Source organism: Purpureocillium takamizusanense, chromosome 1 (genome assembly GCF_022605165.1).
Source record: "Purpureocillium takamizusanense chromosome 1, complete sequence".
NCBI classification, from domain to species: domain Eukaryota; kingdom Fungi; phylum Ascomycota; class Sordariomycetes; order Hypocreales; family Ophiocordycipitaceae; genus Purpureocillium; species Purpureocillium takamizusanense.
The window spans coordinates 4,238,349-4,254,237 of record NC_063068.1 but is presented as its reverse complement, the minus strand read 5'-3'; the positions used below and the strand labels follow the sequence as shown (position 1 = coordinate 4,254,237).

The 15,889-nt window shown below is 59.4% G+C and overlaps 3 protein-coding genes across 3 annotated transcripts; 1 reads left to right on the top strand and 2 right to left on the bottom strand.

Annotated features, from left to right (window-relative positions):
- Window positions 1–9,315: 9,315 nt before the first annotated feature.
- Window positions 9,316–11,870, bottom strand: SAM2 (Methionine adenosyltransferase). The gene is made up of 4 exons (XM_047982231.1): window positions 11,720–11,870; window positions 11,422–11,643; window positions 10,680–11,345; window positions 9,316–10,608 (listed from the first exon to the last, which is right to left on the bottom strand). The coding sequence occupies exons 2-4, from the start codon at window positions 11,491–11,493 to the stop codon at window positions 10,147–10,149; spliced, it is 1,200 nt and encodes a 399-aa protein (XP_047838193.1). The 5' UTR covers window positions 11,494–11,643; window positions 11,720–11,870; the 3' UTR covers window positions 9,316–10,146.
- Window positions 11,871–12,125: 255 nt separating this feature from the next.
- JDV02_001312 (uncharacterized protein) lies at window positions 12,126–13,970 on the top strand. Its single transcript, XM_047982230.1, has 2 exons — window positions 12,126–13,006; window positions 13,090–13,970. Exons 1-2 carry the CDS (start codon window positions 12,752–12,754, stop codon window positions 13,954–13,956), a joined length of 1,122 nt encoding a protein of 373 aa, XP_047838192.1. The 5' UTR covers window positions 12,126–12,751; the 3' UTR covers window positions 13,957–13,970.
- Window positions 13,971–14,387: 417 nt separating this feature from the next.
- Window positions 14,388–15,803, bottom strand: JDV02_001311 (uncharacterized protein; the record flags this gene model as incomplete). The annotated part of the gene is made up of 1 exon (XM_047982229.1): window positions 14,388–15,803. Exon 1 carries the CDS (start codon window positions 14,934–14,936, stop codon window positions 14,388–14,390), a length of 549 nt encoding a protein of 182 aa, XP_047838191.1. The 5' UTR covers window positions 14,937–15,803.
- Between the last annotated feature and the right edge of the window lie 86 nt (window positions 15,804–15,889).

Below are 15,889 nucleotides of genomic sequence, written 5' to 3'. Positions count from 1 at the left end.
CGGCCGGGCCCCTTTTTCCCTTGCGCTTGTCATCATGACGGACATGTCCCGCAACGCCACCCCGAAGCAAAGCATCTGCTAGCGGGCGGCCATCCATGCAAACCCCAGGAAATAAGTAGTCAGGGGGGGCAGGCAAGGGAAAAGGGGGCTCTCTATTCACCTGGGATTGGGTGCGCAGAAGTTTAGTATTGTCGACATGCTCGGCGGCTACGCGCATCGCCGTCAGCTTTGCTCGCAGCAGTTGAAGAGACGGCAGCCCCCCCACCCTTGGGCGGGCTGGGTGGAAGGGGAGGGGGCGTACAGTATGTTCCATCGAATGACGTGTTGTATTTCTTGAGCCTGCACTGACTGCAATAATAGTGTCAAGAAAAAGAACTGCAATGACGGGCCTGCGTGAGACATGAGACAAAGCCGCATGCAGAGCTTGGCAAAGGCGTTGGCACTGAACCGGCCTTTTGGGGTCAAGGTAATAGTCACTGCACGCTATTTTCGAAGTAGGAAAATGTAGGTACAGTACAATACACGTTAAAGCACTGCACTGCACTTGCTCAGAGGCCCACGCCCCGTACCGTACATGGCCGGCAACCAAAGGAGAGGGCCGGCAAAAAAGACTGTGGCGGCGGCGCAGCACGGTGCTCGCGGGCGCTCTTCTGCGGCATGAAGAATTGCCGACCGTCTGAGGACGGGAGGAGAAGGGGGAGAAACGAAAGACCTTGGCCTTGTTTTGGTCCTCAGCAGGGTTTGTTTCGTCGAACCTTGAAACACTGCTGCAGTCCGGCGCCGCTGCCAATCCCTGGTGGTGCCCGTGGTGTGGCCGCCGGCGCCGCCGCTCCGGCCTAGTATTGTCCCTGCGTCCGATGAATGGGCGTCGGCGCGCGCGCGCGGGGGCCCGGGCGTGGCGCTGCTGCTGCCCGTGGAAAGGGAGCGGAACGAACCCCGGTCAGCAGGATGGGAACGGGGGTGGGTGGGGTTCTTTTCTTTCCTGCTCTTCTTTCTTCCCAGTTCACTTTGCACTCACTCACCGTGCTCATTCGTGGAGAATGAAGACGCGGGGGGGAAAGGGGGGGGGGGCGAGAGGACACTACACCACTCCGGGGAGACTGTCGGACGGATGAGTTTAGGTCGCAGGGCGGCATCGGACGGATTCAGCGGAATGAAGGGCGAGCAACCCCCCCCGTGAGTGTGAGTGTGAGGTGAGGTGAGTGAGAGGGCGAGGCCAGGCTCGTGGAATGGCTATTGTCTATTGTCGTCGTTGCTATTGTTGTTGAAAAAAGGTGTGTGGGGCCCCCCATTGACCCCCAGATGGGGATTAGCGCCCGCGTCCCGACGCCGCTCAGAGGCTCCGCCAAGCCCATCGGGAGGCCCACCAGCCGCCCCACCCGCGGTACGTACTATAATCTCGGGAGTGCCGACGTGCCGGATTTCATTGACGAAGGAAGGAATTGAAGGGAAGGGATTTTCGACATTGAGAGCAGGACGACACGGCGCGCCCATGGTGCGCTTATGATGCCATCGTGGCACCACATCGACAGGGCTCCTCTGTCCGTCCAACCGTCCTTCCGTCTTCGTCTCTCGGTCGGCCGCTCACCGTCCACCGACCGTCCCTGCCCTCCCCCCGGGCGGCCGGCCACACGCCAAACACGTCTGCCTGGTCGTCGGCGAAGCTGCTGTCTGTCCATGTCGGCCAAGTTCCTCCCTCCACCCCCCTTTCCAACACGTATCCCGACGGTCGTCATCACGGCCTGGCGGTGGTGCAATCGGGCTGACGGTGTGGTCGGTGTAAGCGCCCACCTACCCACCCACCCACCCACCTCCCTCACCTGCACACCGCGCGCGCGCGGCGGTGCCGTCCCTCCGTCCCTCCTTTCCCTCCTCTCGGGGCTGCTATTTTTCAAGTCGCCTGATCACAAATCGTATTGTGCAAGATCTACGCCACCCCCATTCTGACCACGATGAAAGCCTGAGCCGGCCGAGAGACCATCGTGATGGCGTCGCCACGTCTCCCACCTTTCCGAGGTCTCTCTCCTTTTCCATCTGCGAGACGGACGACCCATTGGTCCGGATCGGGGGGGGGGGGGGGGGGGGGGGGGGGGGGGGGGGGGGGGGGGGGGGGGGGGGGGGATGATAGTGCGCAGTGCTGCTGGATTGCGTGGCTGGGCTCTCTTCGGCTCCCGCTCTCACAGCCACGGCCCGGATCTTGTATCACATAACGGGCACGCAATGCATCTGGATCGCGGGCGGCCCCTATGTTGACGCCACTAGAGGCTGCGAGCCTGCCGTGTTGCCGCAGCACGCCTCAGTCCCGACTGCTTGGTAAAGTTTAGGCCGCTAGGATGAGGGTGAGCGATCTTGACGTTACGACCCAACTTTGGCACCATGCGCCACCCGTGTCGTGTGGTGATCACCCCGCCGAATGTGGCATGCACATCCATACGGGTTCGCATCGCCCTCTGCCAGGTGAAGAAACGCAGCCAATGCCATAATGTGCGTCGACATGATGGTGACCATGTGTCCAGTCTGACAGACAACTTGCCTTCTCGCCCTCTTTCCATCCCCCCTCCCTTCCCCTACTCCCTCTCTCTCTACATCTCAGCTGGGTAGGGAAGAGGGGGGGAAGGGGGTTCAAAACGGAAATCGGCAGTGCGTGGCCCACGCCGCCCTCCCGAAGAGAAAGACGATTGATACTTGGTGACGTGTTGTGCTCTTTTCGGCCTGTCCCAGGAATCGTTTACATGAGGCTAAGCTGCTTGTGTTCTTGGGGAGGGGTGACAGGGGTGTCGGCCGTCGCTTCATTCGGCCATGGCACATCCAACTCGGCAAAAGGGGAAGCTTCAGCTGGCGTGCACAGCGCATATGTACTAACTTGCTACGTACAAACACTACGGGATGCCGCTTCCTCGGCATGTACGTACTGGGCTTCGTATGTTATACATAGGTACCTACTAACGTACATAGTAGAGGCTTCATGCATAACCATTGGAAGACTATGTATGTATGTATGTATGTATGTATGTATGTATGTATGTATGTGCGGAGCGACATCCGTCCAGCCATGGCACCACCCACTCCCTTGCACCCCAGCCGCAGCCACGCGGCGTACCATGGAAGCGAGTGCGACCCTCGTGGCGCGTTTTCACGCAATGCCACACAAGGTACTACCTACTACAGCACAGTACTTCTGTACTACAAGTATGTATGTGGCGGCAGCAAGTACCATACTAGTATCGTCAATATCAGGGTTGTGAGGCTGTCTGGCCTGTCTGTCTGTCTGTCTGTCTCACTCACCTTTGTTGCCCTTCCCGGATATCGCTCGCCCGCTCGCTTGCCGCCGCCACCAAGCACCACCAGCACCAGCACCACCACCCCCACAACTTCCCCATCCTCCCTCCCACTTCCCACATTTGGCGGCGGCGGCGGCGGCGGCAACAATATCAAGCGTCAATGAAAGCTTGAATCAGAGGCCGAGAACACGTCGCCGCCTCTACGTCGGCAGAGAAGAAAAAAAAAGCCTTGCCGCAGTTGCCCCCCCCCCTCCCCCCCAAAGCCCGTTACCGCTCTGTCGGTCTCGCACCACGACCAAAGAAAGCAAGCCGAGACCTTTTTTTCTCTTCCTTTTCAGCCCTGCGGTAGCCCTGACGCTTTCGGGTGCCCTGGGAGGGTGGGGGGGTTCCGTAGGGTCCGGTTTTCCTGTCATTGCTGCGGGTATGCCCGTTGTGTACTATCCCTCCCACCAACTCGTCGGCTCTCTCTTCTTTCTGGTCGCTCGTCGCTCATTGTCGTCGCCGTCGTCGTCGTGGCCAGCTACTTCTCGCCTCTATCACCAACATTCCCCAGGTTTGTCGTTCCCGTCACACACCCCTCTCGTCGCCTGTTGCAGGTCACCCCCCTTCCCCTGACCCGAGGCGCGAGGGCCCCAAGCCAGCTCCGACGAGGTGGTGTTCAGGACGAAAAGGCGACAGCCGTCTTTACATGTGACCAGGCGCTGCCTTTGGACGTTCTGCATCTTTCTGGTGCGTTGTACCTGCTAATCATGGTCCCTCTCTCACGTTGGATCCCATCGCTCGTCCAACTGAGCATGGACGGCAACAGGTTCCGTCCGGGCAGGTCGCCGATCGCCCTCGCACTTGATGGCCGATGCGCTTTTGCTACCCTTCTGGTTCTAGAGAAACATATTGTACCCTCCAAAAAGGAACCTCGGGAATGCCCATTACACACCCCCTTATATGGCGATGTCATCTTTGCAGAAGCCTCCCCCGATTCACAGACGCTCGGTCCACCTCCAGCAGCGCAGCGCAGCCGAACGCCTCCCCATCATGGGGTCTCAGAGGGGGCCCAAGAGGAGGCGCAAGTCCGAGTGTCTGGACGGCGGGATTCCCTAGCAGCACACGATGCCCACAAGGGCAAGGTGTCCGTCCCCCCGACCCAGATCCCCGGGACGCGCTCAAAAAGTGTTCGCCGAATGGGTCCATGGAGCCCGAGAGGAAAGGGCACAAGGTGGGCCATCCAATAGTTACCTGGCGCAAGAATTGTTCGGGAAACATCAAGGTGGATGGGGCTTGGGCCCAGTTCCGCCGCTGAAAGTTGATCCCACGTGCGCAGGGGTACTTGGTATGGTGGTGGTGTTTCTAAGGGGGGGGAGGCTTTGGGTAAACACGCGTAGGGCTGGAGGTGATGGTTGTCGTGCACGGTTCTGAGAGGCAAAACGGCCAGCAGGTAACTTATTATTTGCCGTACTTTGCTTGTTCAATGTGCGACGTGCCGGGGCTCGAAGGGGGAGGGGTGAAGGTTTCGAGGCTCGCATCGCCAAATCCCTGTTCCGGGGGCCCAAAGCAAGGAAGGAAGGGGAAGAGGCACTGGGGCTCATCGCAAAGTAGGAGCATGTCACTCGTGGCCCATTCGTGGAGGAATCACAGCGCCTTCCGCTGAGGTTCGTGAACTGCCGCAACGTGTTGTTGGTCCCCCCCTAGGGCCTCATCAACACGAAACCCCGTCTTCTTCGGCAGCAAGGTTACGTACAGACGGGGCCAACCAACGAGTGCGCCTCTCCCTCCCCCCCTAATCATAAGTCCCTTTGTGAGCTGGTTTTTCCAAAGTTGTGGCCCAGCATATCCGTAGCTACCTACCTACCTACCTACCTACCTACCCACCAGGTAGGTGTCCCCGGGTTGCTGCTCCTCTCGCCCTCAGCAAGGGCTTGTGTGTCTCGCCACCTTGCTGATGATCTGCCGCGGGCTCAATGTTATTGTCTCCGTAGAGTCAATACGCCCCGTATGGATCACCCGGGCGGGCGGCGAGGTGGTCTGAACTCACTCGCAGCAGGGCTCTCCACGACAATAAAAGGGGGGAGCGGGTAGGCGACGGGAACCCACCACACACATTCAAAGGCGAACAAAACCGCGAAAGCCCGGCGCGCGCGCGCGTCCGCATGGGTCGTAGAGGTGCCCGTGGCCCGCCCCCCCCCTTTTCACCTACGCTGCTGTACTGTACGACAGTATTGTACAGCATGCACCATGTACGTAATTCAACGGGATCGTCATCGTCTGCGTCCTTGGGGGGGCTATCGTTATGACGAGATCCAAATGTGTGAGGAACAGAGAGAGAGAGGGTGCGGATGACAAACGAAAAGTCGTCTGCTGATGCCGTGTCGGCGACTGGGGGGCACGGATGCCTCGTGTCGAGCGGACCTGTCCCCTTTTTCTTGTTTCTAGAAGCGAGTGCGATGAGCGAGCGGGGGGGACGGAGGCGACGTGCGCGATGGGACTGCGATGGGACTCAGGGGAAGGGAAGGCCTCGCTCATGCGAGAGTGGCCGAGTTGCACAGGTCTGCCTCTGAAACTCTTATCATATGAACTTTGATGATACATACTAGTCATCTTCAACACGACTGACCTTTTTGCAGCCATAAAGGATTAACCAACAGACGACGTCGAGCCATGACCTATGATGTTGGACCAAAGTGCAGAACGGCCAGGGGGGACTAGACAAGAAACTGCCAGCGGAGGAAAGGGATAGCAAACATTTCGGAACAATGCCATCAACGATCACGATGAACACATTCGAAACCCCATCATGTTTCTTATCAGGAGCACGGTTTATCCCCCCCCCTTCATATCAACCGGCAGTTCACATTCACCTCCGCATTCTCACGGCAGTTGCTCTTCTGCATCCTGGGGAAAGCCCGCCGCTCCTCCACTCAACCGCCCCCAGCGCCCCCCCTCTCTCCCCCATGCCATGTCATGCCATGCTATGCATGAGGAAAGAGAATGATTGATTGAATGAATGAATGAATGGAAGAGAACGCCCCACAAACGGCAAGAGAGAGAGAGAGAGAAAGGCTGAGAGGGAAGGGGGGAAAAACCTGGAAAGAAAAAAAAACATCAATGCCTACAATACAGCATCATGTCCCACAAGGGCGACGCACAGGGCGATTCCGGAACGCCCCTTGCTAGGTATAATGTGCTGCCCGACACACGCCCCGTCCATTCATGGGCGCCCATTCAGAGCGACGACGGACCCCGTCTGTTGGTTTGCGCATACCAGCCAGGGCCACTCACTGCCTGCTTGTATATGCCAACGCCCCCCCCCCCCTGGCGAGTTTCTCTTGCGTTCCGTTCCTCTCCCTCGCCCCTCGCACCACCCCCCTTCGTAACGGCTCTGTGTGTGACCGGCGAAATGGCCTGTGCGGTCGGTCGACTCCCCTCCCCTCCCTCGCGCTCCACTGCCGTCGTCATCCCGTGTTGGCTGCGTGAGCCGGGACGGGGGGGGGGAGTGCGCTGTTTGCTACCATTGACATGCTGCTGGTTGCGGTTCCAGTCCTGTAAGCGCAGTAAGTACCAGTAAAATGTCTTTACGGCGTATCATCTCTCACTTATATGTACGCATGCTGCCGGGGAATTTGGAGATATGCGTGCGGAGTGTACTTACCTCCGCGTTCGGCGCGTGCGTCCAGAAATTACAAGGAGTCATGCTCCGCCTTGCAGTCGTTCGTGGACTCGCTAAGCTGATACGTACTGTACTTGGAGAGGAGACGTGGCGTGGCTTGCCGGCAGGGCAAGAGAAATTCCTAGCGACTCCAATGACGCGGGGAGGGATGAATCCCGAGGACGGCGGTGGCTGCGACTTGCGAAAGAAGCCTGCCTACCTTAGGCTACACTGTGCTGTGACGGAGGATATGTAGGTACAAAAGTACGTAATGCACCGCGTACGTACGAAATAGGTACGTAAACCTGCAGAGTTCACAGCACGGTGCTCTACGCTTTGTGCGTAGAGTAAGGGGGTAGGTTTCGTTGATGACCACTTCAGCCTCGGTCAGACCTATTCACGACAACCGAAGAACGCGAGACTTGTCTAGACTATCCCCTGTACGAAAGTACATACATATACGGGAGGGTGACTTGAAGGCCAGCCTGACAGGTAACAACGACTGGGGGTCATGGTCATGTCTATGTTTTTCCAATCAATGGAAACCGCAACGTGACCCCTCCGTGAGTCTCGTTCATCGCCGCGCGCACATACACACAAGTACACACACACACATATACTCCGTATGGGAAAACAAGTTGTGATTGACGACGGGCCAGTGAGCGCCGCCCGCCAGTGTACCCGCCAGGCCGGGACGGCGCCGTGTCACACAGAGCGCCCATGCTCCGTAATCACCGCCGATGACATTTCCTCTGTTTTCCTATGGCTTCTTCTTTTCTTCTTCTCCGCTCCCCTCTCCCGCACTCGCTTCGTGTGCTGTTTGTTGGCAGGGGCTGCGTGCGCTGTAGACTCCGCATTTTCTTTCACCTTTTTCTTCGGGCGCATAGGGGAGCGTTACTGTACAGTACAGTGAATACAGTATACGTGGGGAGCAAGTTAGTTGGTACAGTATACTTGGCATTACAGGACTTTTGTGTGTTCCGCCAAGTACGTTAGTACTCTTAGGGGGCGTGTATGTATGTGTGTGAGCGTGCCTGCGTGCCTGCGTGCCTCGCTTCTCCGGCGAAAGTTGACTCGACGGATAGACGGGAGAGCAGAGGGGTGTGGTGAGCCAGAGAGAGAGAGAGAGAGAGAGAGAGGGTGGCGCTCTGAGTAATCCCACCACTTCATCGGACATGTTTCCCCAGTGGCGGCCGTGAGTGGCTACAGCGTTTGGTTTTTTTTTTTTTTTGGCTTTTCCTCCATCGTTGCCAACAGGAAGAAGAAGGGCAGACAAACCCAACGACCTTGTCGCGCGTCGAGGACCAGGCAGGACCTTTTTTTTTTGTACCTGCGCACTGCCGGCCAGTTCATCATCAGGTACTCCCCCCGTCGACGACGATGCAAGCTCCCTAATAAATTTCCTCCTGGTCTCCCAGCTGTCTGGAAAGGGATACTATGAAGACCCCAGTGGCGCGGAGGCATGTATGTATATGCGCATACCCACTTGAATAGATGCACGCACCCACTGTATGGGGCTTGTCTTTCTGCCTTGGGCGGTACAGCGTCGTACTCTGTGGCAAGTACGTAGATGGAACAAAGTGGAGGAGCATTGGGCTAGGTGTCACGCGACGGTTGCGCACAACTTCGTTATCTGATGCACCTGTTGGTCCCCATCCATCCCATCCCAGCCCGCCTGCTGCTGGCCCGTCCTCCTCCTCCTCCTCCTCCTCCTCCTCCTCCTCCTCCTCCTCCTCCTCCTCCTCCTCCTCCTCCTCCTCCTCCTCCTCCGCAAAGTGGACCTACTGCCGGGACCACCGGGAGGGGGGGCCCAAGGCATCATTATTAAACGCCCTTCGCTTCTGCCAATACAGTGATGAGGTTGCCTCCGCAGTTCAGTGTCCAGTAGTATTTTTGCTCCTGCTCGCTTGCGCGGCCCCCTAATTCGCCTCGCGGAACGCGGCCCTCGATTCCCGCTGCCAGATCATGCATACATGCATACATGCATGTCTGACAGCCAGCCTACCTACGGAGTACATGGGACACGGACGCCTTCCGCCTGCGCGAACGGGACGCCCCGTGGTCCGACGACGCTCGTCGCGCTCCCCCGGGCCACCGCCCGCCTCCGAGGCCCGGCTGTCCGCAGACTTGGCCCTCGCGACGGACGGACGGACGGCCGTCATCATGCATCTATGTATGGTCCCCGCCATTGTTGATGGATCCTATTCTATTGCGCCGCCATCCAGGCGTCCCTCGTTGCCGTTCCCACGTCGTGGTAAAGCCGAGTGCCCTAATCGTTCCGTCCTCTGCGTTGGCCATATCCACCATGCCATGGCCGTTGTCAACTATCGCAATATCCAGCCGCAGAGCTAGCTTGGATAGGGGACTAAACAAGTCAGCATGACAACTGACAAGGTCCAATTTACGTGGCCACGTCGACCATCTCGTTGCTGTCGTCAATTCACGGCGCTCGCACCGCAATGTCCAGCCGTAGAGCTGGCCCAGACCAGGTGTCCCCTTGTCCGCTCCTCGTCAATCAATCGAGTCGCTTGATTGCTACTGTATCTGCCCGTATCTATCATATCTCTGGCAGCACGACCCGTCAAGGGCCGCTCCACACACATCTGTCGCCCTCTCACCCTCTGTTCCATCTCCTTTGCCAACAGTCGTGGTCGTTCACCTCCCCCAAGCATGTCCACCACCACCACCTCCTCTTCCTCCTCCGCTCCCACCACCACCATCCTCCATGACCGACTGGACCCGACTTGCACAAGCTTGGCCAGAGAAACATGGGGGAAAACCAAAGATGTTGAAGTTCTTCTCTTTTCCCTCGTAACGCCGGTAAGCACACGCTTCTCTAATGATGTTGTCCCCCTCGTCAAAGGGTATCTCGTTAATGCAAGTCTCGTAAGAGGTTTTGCTTCGCCTCACAAATGCAGGTTTGACCCATGTTTTGTCTTTGTTGAAAGACGCCACCACTCCGTCCCAATCCAATATAATCGTGAGAAAAGGGCCCAAGGTTTTTTCGTGACGACAGGACAAGGAAGGGGAAAGCCAAGGACAAAAAAAATGAAATGATTATACTATCCGGAAACCCCGTGTGCCCCCGTTCCCGGTTGGGGGGTCATCATGGTTTCGTTGAGAACCGTACGCCGCCTGAGAGTGCTTTCGAAAGAACGATATGAAACATATCTAATCGTGGGAGTTTGTTGAATTCTCTCCAGCCAAAAGTTGCACCCGAGTCCCTTAGAACTTGAGCGCCTTGGGCTTCTCCCAGGTGAAGGACTGGTTGGTGCCAAAGTGGCCGTTCTTGGCCGTCTGGAGGTAGATGGGGCGGTCAAGGTTGAGCTCACGCACAATGACGCCGGGCCGCAGGTCAAAGTTGTCGCGGACAATCTTGACGAGCTCATCCGACGTCTTGTTCGAGGTGCCGTAGGTCTCGACGTAGATGGACAGGGGCTCGGCGACGCCAATGGCGTACGAGAGCTGCACGAGCGCTCTCCGGGCGAGGCCGGCGGCGACAAGAGACTTGGCGATCCAGCGACCGACATAGGCGGCCGAGCGGTCGACCTTGGAGAAGTCCTTGCCGGAGAAGGCACCGCCACCGTGGGCACCCCAGCCACCGTAGGTGTCGACGATGATCTTGCGGCCGGTCAGACCAGCGTCACCCTGGGGGCCGCCGATGATGAAGAGGCCAGAGGGCTGGATCTGTTTTGGAGCGAGTCAGCTTCAATTTCTAGCAGCCCCCAACAGTTTCAAGTTGAGATGGCGTGACATACGTGATAGATGGTGTTGTCATCAAGGTACTGGGCGGGGATAGTCTTCTTGATGATCTTTTCCTTGATCTCCTTGCGCAGCTCCTCGGTGGTGATGTCGGGAGAGTGCTGGGCAGAGACGACGACGGTGTGGACGCGGACAGGGACGACGGCGCCGTTGTCGTGCTTGTATTCGACGGTGACCTGGGTCTTGGTGTCGGGCCGCAGCCAGGGCAGGGAGCCGTCGCGGCGGGCGGCGGACATGGCGGCGTTGAGCTTGTGGGCAAGCATCAGGGTCAGGGGGAAGAGCTCAGGGGTCTCGTCGGTGGCATAGCCGAACATGATACCCTGGTCGCCAGCGCCAAGGCGCTCGAGGGCCTCCTCGTAGTGCAGGCCCTGGGCAATGTCGGGGGACTGCTGCTCAATGGCAACGAGCAGGTTGCACGTCTTGTAGTCGAAGCCCTTGGAGGAGTCATCGTAGCCAATGTCCTTGATGGCGTCGCGGACGACCTTCTGGTAGTCAAGCTTGGCGTTGGTGGTGATCTCGCCGAAGACCATGATCATGCCGGTCTTGGTGGCGGTCTCGCAGGCAACCTTGGACAGGGGGTCCTCAGCCAAGCAGGCATCGAGAATGGCATCGGAGACCTGATCAGCGATCTTGTCGGGGTGGCCCTCGCCTACGGATTCCGACTGCGGGAAACGGTTAGAAGCGGGGAAAGCAAGGTTACACGCGCGGGCGCGGGCGGACACGGGGGGAGATGCGTACGGTGAAGAGGAAAGTGCCCTGGGGCTTGGAGCCATTGACACCGTTGGTGCCGTTGGTGCCGTTGACAGACATGTTTGTGAGGAGATGCGGGTGACGTGGGATGAGAGGAAGAAAGAGTGGGCGGGCGAGAGCTATTTATTCTGATCGCTCCGGGCGAGCGGGGAGGGTGAAGGGAAAAGAAGGCCGGGGAGAATGGCTGCGACGATCAGGGGACCAGGTTTCCTGTAGAGCCGAAACGCGCGTCAGTCGGGGAGTTTCACGAGCGGACGAGTGGGTGAGACAGCTGGGGACAACGTACCACGGGATGACGCTCGAGTGAGTGAGGGCTGCGAGATGCGGGATGAGGTGAGAAGGAGAGAGGGACGGGGATGATGCAGGGTCGGGAGGCGAGGGAAAGGCGGAGAGGCGATTTAAACCGGACCGGCGTTTGGGGAGAGAGACTTGGCTGGAGGGGCAGCGCCCCCAAGCCGTGTGCGAGAGAGAGAAAAAAAATTGAGACGGTGGCCGAGGGACGTGATGGCGCCGGAGTAGGTGGGTACCTGAGTCACAGTAGTCAGAACGCAGTCCATGGTAGTATCCCGCTAGCACGGGCTAGCAGGCTCAACATTACTGTCCGGGCGGCTGCCGGGCCACCTCAGTGGGGGAGGGGCAGCCAGCCGCCCCAAGGGGAAGCAAAAAAAAAAACCACCTTCTACAGCGAAATTGCGCCATCTTGGTGCCCGCCCAGCCGCTGCGTCAACGTGCAGCAAAGACAACCACTGACGATGTCCCTGCCCCTCGGGGCGCCCACTTCTTGACTTGCGGGCTCCGCACATGCCTTGCCTTGGCCTTCCTTGCCTTTTCCCGGGCCCCTTGCTGGGCGCTGCGCCGGCCCTTGTGCGTTTCCTCCGAGCCTTGACCCTCGCTTCCCGGGCTCGCAGCGAGAAATGGCCGACAAACCGTCCTTTGTCGTCGTTGGCGAAGAGACGCCTGTGATGCGGTACGACACCTCCCGTTGGTTAGTAGTAGCTTATTAGTACCGTACCTATCTGTGTCACGGCGTATTCGGGTGCCTGCCCGTGTCAGGGCCCGTGTCCAGTCAGTCATTTCATCCAGTCCCCCGCCCGCCAGCCAAAACGTGGCACAGTGTCGCGGGCAGTCGCCCCTCTCTCTCCCCGCTTCTAGCGCCGGTCCGAGTACGAGCGAGCTCCGAGCCCGAATCAGCCTACCCTGGACCGAGCCGGCCTTGTCAACTTGCAGCATCACATTTCAGCTGCTGGTCCCATTTCGGCCAGCTGCCGGTCGCGGGGCCCCCACCTCCAACCAACAAGAATGCGCCCGCCAGAAACTTATGCCGACGCCAAACTTTCCCGCTGCCAAGCTGCGTCACGTCAAACTGCGCCTCTCTCCCGACATCACATCACCGCCCGCCCGCCCGCCCGCCGCCGCTGCATCCTCCCTTGCCCTTGCACGCGCGGGGCTGACAAACGAGCTCGACTTTGCAGTCGGCTCCCTTGCTTCGCGCCGCCACATCGTCTCAGCCGCCGCCGCCGCCGCCATGAGCAAGTTTGGAGCCATGATCATGGGCCCCGCGGGGGCGGGCAAGGTAAGCCGACAAACTTGTTCCGGCCGTGAAGATATACAACGGCGCTTGGGCGGCAGACCTTTGTTGACCACCTCGCGCGGCAGTCCACCTTTTGCGCGGCCCTCATCACCCATCTCCAGCTCAATCGCCGCTCCGCCTTTTACGTCAACCTCGACCCCGCGGCCGAGTCGTTCGAGCACACGCCCGACCTCGACATCAAGGAGCTCATCTCGCTCAAGGATGCCATGGAGGAGGTGGGCCTCGGCCCCAACGGCGGCCTCATATACTGCTTCGAGTTCCTCATGGAGAACCTCGACTGGCTCACCGAGGCCCTCGACAGCTTGACCGAGGAATACCTCATCATCATCGACATGCCCGGCCAGATCGAGCTGTACACCCACATCCCCATCCTGCCGACCCTCATGCGATATCTTTCCGCGCCGGGGTCGCTCGACATCCGCATGGCCGCCGTCTACCTCCTCGAGGCCACCTTCGTCGTCGACCGGGCCAAGTTCTTCGCCGGCACCCTCAGCGCCATGAGCGCCATGCTGATGCTCGAGGTGCCGCACATCAACGTGCTGTCCAAGATGGATCTGGTCAAGGGCCAGGTCAAGAAGAAGGACATGAAGCGGTTCCTGACGCCCGACGTCGGCCTGCTGGATGACGACCCGGCCGACCGCAGCAGGCGCCTCGCCGGCGGCGCCGAGGAGGACGAGGAGGACGAGGCGCGGCGGCCCGACGAGCGCGACCAGATCATGAAGGGCACGAGCTTCCGGAAGCTGAACCGCGCCGTGGCCGGGCTGATTGAGAGCTTCAGCATGGTCAACTACCTGAAGCTGGACGTGACGGACGAGGACAGCGTCGGCGCCATTCTGAGCTACATTGACGACTGCATCCAGTACCACGAGGCGCAGGAGCCCAAGGACCCCAACGACGAAGAAGAGATGGACCAAGAAGATGACGACGAGTAACGACAGCCGGGATGGTTGTCTCTCTCTCTGTATGTGTGTGTGCTGATTGTTCGGCTAAGGGGGGGTGTTGTTTTTCGTATATCTTCTCGCATAGCGTTGGCGTTGGGAGCTCACAGAGACCAAAACCAAATCAAATAGAGGAGGGACATGGGTCCTGTCTTTGAATTTTTCCATCCAAATGAGGCGCGTCAGGCCGTGTCCCGTTGCCATAATACAAAAGATTAGTCTTGATCGCAGAAAAATCGTACCATTTTCGCCCGCTCGTCGTGAAATCTTGCCCTTCTTCGCCCAATGACGCCCTACAAGGTATGTGCGCAGAGAGAACACCCAGAGCCAAACAGCCAAACAGCCAAAAAAAAAAAGATATAAGACCAAACCCGGCCCAGATCCATCATCGTCTGTCCGTCCGTCCCCCCCTTGTCCCACGCAGTCTACCTCCCCGAGCTCCTCCCGCGCCCGCCGCCGCCGCTACCGCCCGTGCGATACCCGACGTTCTGCTGGCCCTCGTAGCGGTTGTACTCGGCGACCCAGACGTCCCTCACGACGGCGAGGTAGCCGGCGACCTTGCCGGCGACGACGACGGCGTCGCGCACGCTCTCCATGACGCCCCTGCTCCAGACCCACGAGAGCAGCAGGGCGACGAGCCCCCAGAGGGTGAGCCGCAGGACGACGCGGGTCCACCACAGGACGAGGCGGCGTAGCCAGTTCATGACGACGACGACGGCCGTGACGGCGGCGAGGGCGGCGACGAGCCCCGCCAGGCCCTGGTTGTCGGCGAGGGCGCGGGCGGCCCAGTCGGCGAGGGGCTCGAGGGCGGGCGCCAGCGTCGAGGCGAAGAGCGACTGCGCGCGCGCCGAGGCGGCCCGCGCGAGGGACTGCACGGGCGAGCTGGGGTGCAGGACGTGGCGCCGGACGGAGGCGGCCATGTCCGGGGGGAGGAGCTCGGTGAGGAGCCGCGAGGTGAGCGACGACGCGGCCATGGCTGTGGTTTTGTGGTACGTAGGGTGGTGGTGATGGTCGTCGAGGTGGTCGTCGAGGTGGTCGTCGACGTGGGTGGGTGGTTTCGGCAAGCCGCTCGGCAGGGCAGGCAGGCAGGTCAGCCGCGGACGTCGAGGCCGTTGTGTGTACTTTCTAGGTCGGTGAATCGATAGACTCGTTGGTCGAAGAGGTCGATAGATAGATGGACGGCCAAGCACGCTGGCGGGAGCAAAGAGAGGCGGGAAAGGAAAACAAAAAAGAGGTCGTCGCGCCGCAAGGCGACTCCGGTTTGGCGCGTGGGTGTCAGTGATCGGCGTTGATGCCCACTGCCGCTCGATGGGTGCCGTGCGTGCGTAGTGTGCGCGCGCCTGTGCGCGTAGGTAGGCGTGTGTCGACAACCCTGCAGGCTCAACGGCTGCTCCGGAGAGGACTTGGCCAAGCCAGCACGCGCAGCCGTGTACGCCAAAGAGTCGAGGCAGAAGGGCACTGTGTGTCTATACGTGTCCCTCCCTATCCGTCGTTGTCGTCGTCCCGTCTTCCTCAGCGTGTTATGCGTGTATCTTTTCGAGATGATTTTTTTTGTTGCGCGCGTAATTAACGTGTCAGCGGCAGCTAGGCGGGCCAGCAGCAGCAGTAGCAGCTAGACGCAGTGCGAGAGCGACTATTCGGCGGCCGACGTGATGCCGCCTGTCGTATTTGATGGGCGGATACGGGGCGAAGACAGAGTCGATGAAGGACACGAAGATGGAGACGAGGGGACAAACGCGCAGCAAGCAGCAGGCAACACGATGTTGGCACGAACAAGCTTTCCCGCATCGATGGATTGGATGGTGGTGGTGGTGGTGGTGGGGTCATTCACTGCCCTTTCCCCCCTCTCCGCCGTCTCCCGTCTCTACTAGCGCTAGACCAGAGAACTACAGAGGCATACAGTGTACCTTATAAGGTATCGGTGGGG

What these genes read in the sequence shown, in the direction of transcription:
- JDV02_001312 (XM_047982230.1), top strand. Translation starts at nt 12,752, where the DNA reads ATGCCGACGCCAAACTTTCCCGCTGCCAAGCTGCGTCACGTCAAACTG. An exon ending in GCCCCGCGGGGGCGGGCAAG is followed by an intron (nt 13,007 to 13,089) that starts GTAAGCCGACAA and finishes CTCGCGCGGCAG; the next exon opens with TCCACCTTTTGCGCGGCCCT.
- SAM2 (XM_047982231.1), bottom strand. Translation starts at nt 11,493, where the DNA reads ATGTCTGTCAACGGCACCAACGGCACCAACGGTGTCAATGGCTCCAAG. An exon ending in AGGGCACTTTCCTCTTCACC is followed by an intron (nt 11,346 to 11,421) that starts GTACGCATCTCC and finishes CGTTTCCCGCAG; the next exon opens with TCGGAATCCGTAGGCGAGGG. An exon ending in ATGACAACACCATCTATCAC is followed by an intron (nt 10,609 to 10,679) that starts GTATGTCACGCC and finishes GCTCCAAAACAG; the next exon opens with ATCCAGCCCTCTGGCCTCTT.